This window comes from Heterodontus francisci, unplaced genomic scaffold (assembly GCF_036365525.1).
Source record: "Heterodontus francisci isolate sHetFra1 unplaced genomic scaffold, sHetFra1.hap1 HAP1_SCAFFOLD_845, whole genome shotgun sequence".
Taxonomy (NCBI): domain Eukaryota; kingdom Metazoa; phylum Chordata; class Chondrichthyes; order Heterodontiformes; family Heterodontidae; genus Heterodontus; species Heterodontus francisci.
The window spans coordinates 122,501-126,610 of NW_027141316.1; the positions used below are offsets into that span (position 1 = coordinate 122,501).

At 56.1% G+C, this 4,110-nt stretch overlaps 1 protein-coding gene across 1 annotated transcript in view; it reads right to left on the reverse strand.

The window, feature by feature from the left end:
* LOC137362765 (complement C1r-A subcomponent-like) overlaps window positions 1-2,364 on the reverse strand; it is an 18,811-nt gene extending 16,447 nt beyond the window's left edge. Inside the window, exons 1-2 of the mRNA XM_068027010.1 lie at window positions 2,221-2,364; window positions 574-787 (exon numbers count right to left, since the gene is read on the reverse strand). Of these exons, the coding sequence (XP_067883111.1) occupies window positions 574-787; window positions 2,221-2,243 (237 nt within the window). The 5' untranslated portion in view covers window positions 2,244-2,364. The remainder of the gene's footprint in view (window positions 1-573; window positions 788-2,220) is intronic.
* Between the last annotated feature and the right edge of the window lie 1,746 nt (window positions 2,365-4,110).

Sequence of the window (4,110 nt, forward strand, 5' to 3'; positions counted from 1 at the left end):
CAGTGCGGCACTCCCTCAGTACTGACCCTCTGACAGTGCAGCTCTCCCTCAGTACTGACCCTCTGACAGTGCGGCGCTCCCTCAGTACTGACCCTCCGACGGTGCGGCACTCCCTCAGTACTGACCCTCCGACAGTGCGGCACTCGCTCAGTACTGACGCTCCGACAGTGCGGCACTCCCTCAGTACTGACCCTCCGACAGTGCGGCGCTCCCTCAGTACTGACCCTCCGACAGTGCGGCACTCCCTCAGTACTGACCCTCCGACAGTGCGGCGCTCCCTCGGTACTGACCCTCCGACAGTGCGGCCCTCCCTCAGTGCTGACCCCTGACAGTGCGGCGCTCCCTCAGTGCTCATTGGTGGACTATGCAGGTCAAGGGGTCAATCTCTGACCTTTCACCCTCTGGGACTTGGCGTCAAGCCTCGCCTTGATCGGGGTCAGTTTCGCCTCTCCGAGTGCGGGAAGACACTTTGAGAATCAGTGCCGCCCCCCCCCCCATCGTCTTTTGACGACCTGCAGGTGAGCGAGCGCGGACGAGCCTCTCTTCCCTCCTCCCCTCGCACTGGGGCCTCACCTCCAGGTAGTCGTAGATACACCCCTGCGAGGGCTCCATCTGGAAATAGCTGAACCTCAGACGCACCCGGTAGCCCGGCGGCACGTTGATGGACCACTCCGATCGGGTGTCGTTCGCGTAGGCGGCTGGGAATCCCGGCGAGGTGATCTCTCCAAACATTGGGGCGGCCCCCTCGCCGATGGCCAGCGCCAAGGCGAAAGCAAGCAGCGCCAACCTGGGGCAGAGAAGGAGCCGCAGTCACCAAGCGCTCGGACAGAGAAACTTCCGGGACGACCATTCGGCCCATCGTGGGGAGGATACATGGACAGGTTGGGCGGCTGGGCAAGCAGACGGCGGCTGCTGTTTAGCGCGGGGGGGAAAAGCGTGACTTTACCTGCTTCTGTCGGACGAAACGAAGAGCCGAATATTTTTCGAAGTGCGAGGGTTTGCCGTCGGAGGGACCCGGGTGCCCCTGGACTTCGGAATTCTCCACCCCGGAGGGCCGCGGACGTGCCGCCGTCGGGTTGGATTCTCAGATGAGGTCGTGAGCCTTTGGGGAAGTGAGGGAGATGGGGAATCGGGCGGGGAATGGGGGCGGGGGGAGTCGAGCTCAGAGATCGGCCATGATCTTGTCTAAAGCATTGGTGGGCCTCCCTGAGAGGGAGGGGCCGAATGGCCTGCTCCGGCTCCTATTTGCGACATTCTCCTGCCCTCTCTTCTGGCGCCCCTCCATCAACCAGGCTCCCGCAATTGGACGCCGAATTCTGCCCGAGGCTTAGTGAAGCTTTCACGCCATGCGTTTGAAGTCCGTGCCCCGGTTTTTAGGCAGTGACGCGAGGTCAAAAGGCCCTCCGGCGAAATAGGGGCACAACCCGAGGGAGCAAAGAGGAATGATGAGGAGGGAGGTGGGGGCTGGACGCTGAGAAGTGTTAGGGGTTAATAACCGTCTGTCCTAAAATCTGGCATCTGGCGGTTTTTACCGCAGGCACAAGAAAGTGAGAAAAAAATAACAAACAGACCTGCGTTTCTCGAGGGCCGCTCCCCGCCCTGGGCTCTCGTGCAAGGTGCTGCGCGAGGGGCCGCCCCCGGTTGGTAACGTCGGAAAAGCCAGTCCGGGCACAGCAAGATCCCACAAGGCAGCGACGAAATGACGTTCGGGCGATCATAACCTTTTCACCGATGTTGGTCGAGGGATACCTATTGGCCTCAGGACCCTGGGGAGAACTCACCACCCCACTCCCCCCGCCTCCCTCCCGCCTTCCCCTCGCTCTTCTCCCTCAGTACTGACCCTCCGACAGTGCGGTGCGCAATTAGGAGGCCCCCTCCGAGCCTGTTACACAGGAAGAGGGGGAGGCCATTCAGCCCCCTTTTGCAGCCTGTCCCACCGGTACCGCACCCCGCTCGGGCCCCGGGATGAGGCGCGCCGGTCATTGTGGAGAGACTGGGAGAAGCTGGGGGCCGTTCTCCCGAGGGCAGAGAAGGTTAAGAGGAAATTTAATCGAGGCGTTCGAAATCAGGAAGAGGTTCGGGAATCACAAATGGGGAGAATCTGTTTCCAGGGATGGTCGGGGAGAGGGTCGGGAACCGGAGAGACACAGATTGAAGATATACCATTCAGCCAGCAATCTCCCCCAAGCCCAAACCAGACCGCGATCTCGGACCACTCACCTGCGTTCAGCTTCGCCAGACATCTCAGAGAAGTCGAAACGGTTTTTTTTTAGTTTAAGAGCGAAGAGAGATTTTTTTCAGCAGGCAATGGAGAAATACGTCAGGTTGTGTTGGAGATTCAGCGGGGGATCTGCTGTCAGGACGCAACGGCCTTGACTTTATCTCCGTGTCGACCTCTGCCTCCCCCAGATAACAAACGCAAATAACAAGCCAGTGACGATTAAAACAAAACCAAAAAAAATCGATGGCGTGTCATTCGACTGCATGTGGCTTCGCAATCTGCATCTCGTGGGGTAAGAGACCCCCGCCCCCCCCCCCCAGTCCAAACACTCCAGGGTCATAATTCCCAGCCCGACGCTCACGACCGAGGGTGCGCCGCACTGCCGGAAGGTCAGTGCTGAGGGAGCGCCGCGCTGCCGGAGGGTCAGGACTGAGGGAGCGCCGCGCTGCCGGAGGGTCAGTACTGAGGGAGTGCTGCACTGGAATGCCTTTTCCCCCAGACTATCCTCATATCCCTTTATGTCATTGGTATTTGGAAATAGGTCAATCTCTGCTTTAGACGTACTCAATGACTGAGCTTCCACAGCCCTCTGGGGTAGAGAATTCCAAAGATTCACAACCCTCTGAGTAAAGACATTTCTCCTCATCTCTGTCCCGAGTGGCCTCCCCCTTATTTTGAAATTGTGGCCCCTGGAGGACACCCAGGTCCCTTTGTACATCGACACTTCCTAATCTCATACCGTTTACGAAATACTCTGCACATCTATTCCTCCTACCAAAGTGGATAACCTCACATTTTCCCTCATTATATTCCACCTGCCACGTTCTTGCCCACTCACTAAGTCTGTCCAAACCCTCTTGAAGCCGCTTTGCATCTCACAACACACATTCCCACCTAGTTTTGTGTCATCCGCGAACTTGGAAATACTACATTTGGTCCCCACATCCAAATCATTGATATATATTGTGAACAGCTGGAGGCCAAGCACTGATCCCTGCGGTACCCCACTAGTCACAGCCTGCCAACGCGAGAATGACCCCTTTATTCCTGCTCTCTGTTTTCTGCCTGTTAACCAATCCTTAACCCACGCCAGTATATTACCTCCTATCCCATGTGCTTCAATTTTGCTAACCAACCTCCTGTGGGGGACTTTATCAAAAGCCTTCTGAAAATCCAAGTATACCACATCCACCAACTCCCCTTTATCAATTCTGTTAGTAACATCATCAAAAAAACTCCAACAGTTTTGTCAAACATGATTTCCCATTCATAAATCCATGTTGACTATGTCCAATCAGATCATTATTATCCAAGTATCCATTTATCACATCCTTTAGAATAGATTCTAGCCTTTTCCCTGCTACTGATGTAAAGCTAAGGGGTCTGTAGTTCCCTGTTGTGGTCTAACTGAGGGATATGGAGAACGGAACTGTGCACAGTGCTCCGAGTGTGGTCTAACTGAGGGATATGGAGACTGGAACAGTGCACAGTGCTCCCAGTGTGGTCTAACTGAGGGATATGGAGACTGGAACAGTGCACAGTGCTCCGAGTGTGGTCTAACTGAGGGATATGGAGACTGGAACAGTGCACAGTGCTCCGAGTGTGGTCTAACTGAGGGATATGGAGAGCGGAACTGTGCACAGTGCTCCGACAGCGCGGCGCTCCCTCGGTCGTGAGCGTCGGGCTGGGAATTATGACCCTGGAGTGTCTGGACTGGGGGGGGGGGGGGGGATCTGTTACCCACGAGATGCAGATTGCGAAGCCACATGCAGTCGAACGACACGCCATCGATTTTTTTGTTTTTGTTTTAATCGTCACCCGCTTGTTATTTGCGTTTGTTATCTGGGGGAGGCAGAGGTCGACACGGAGATAAAGTCAAGGCCGTTGCG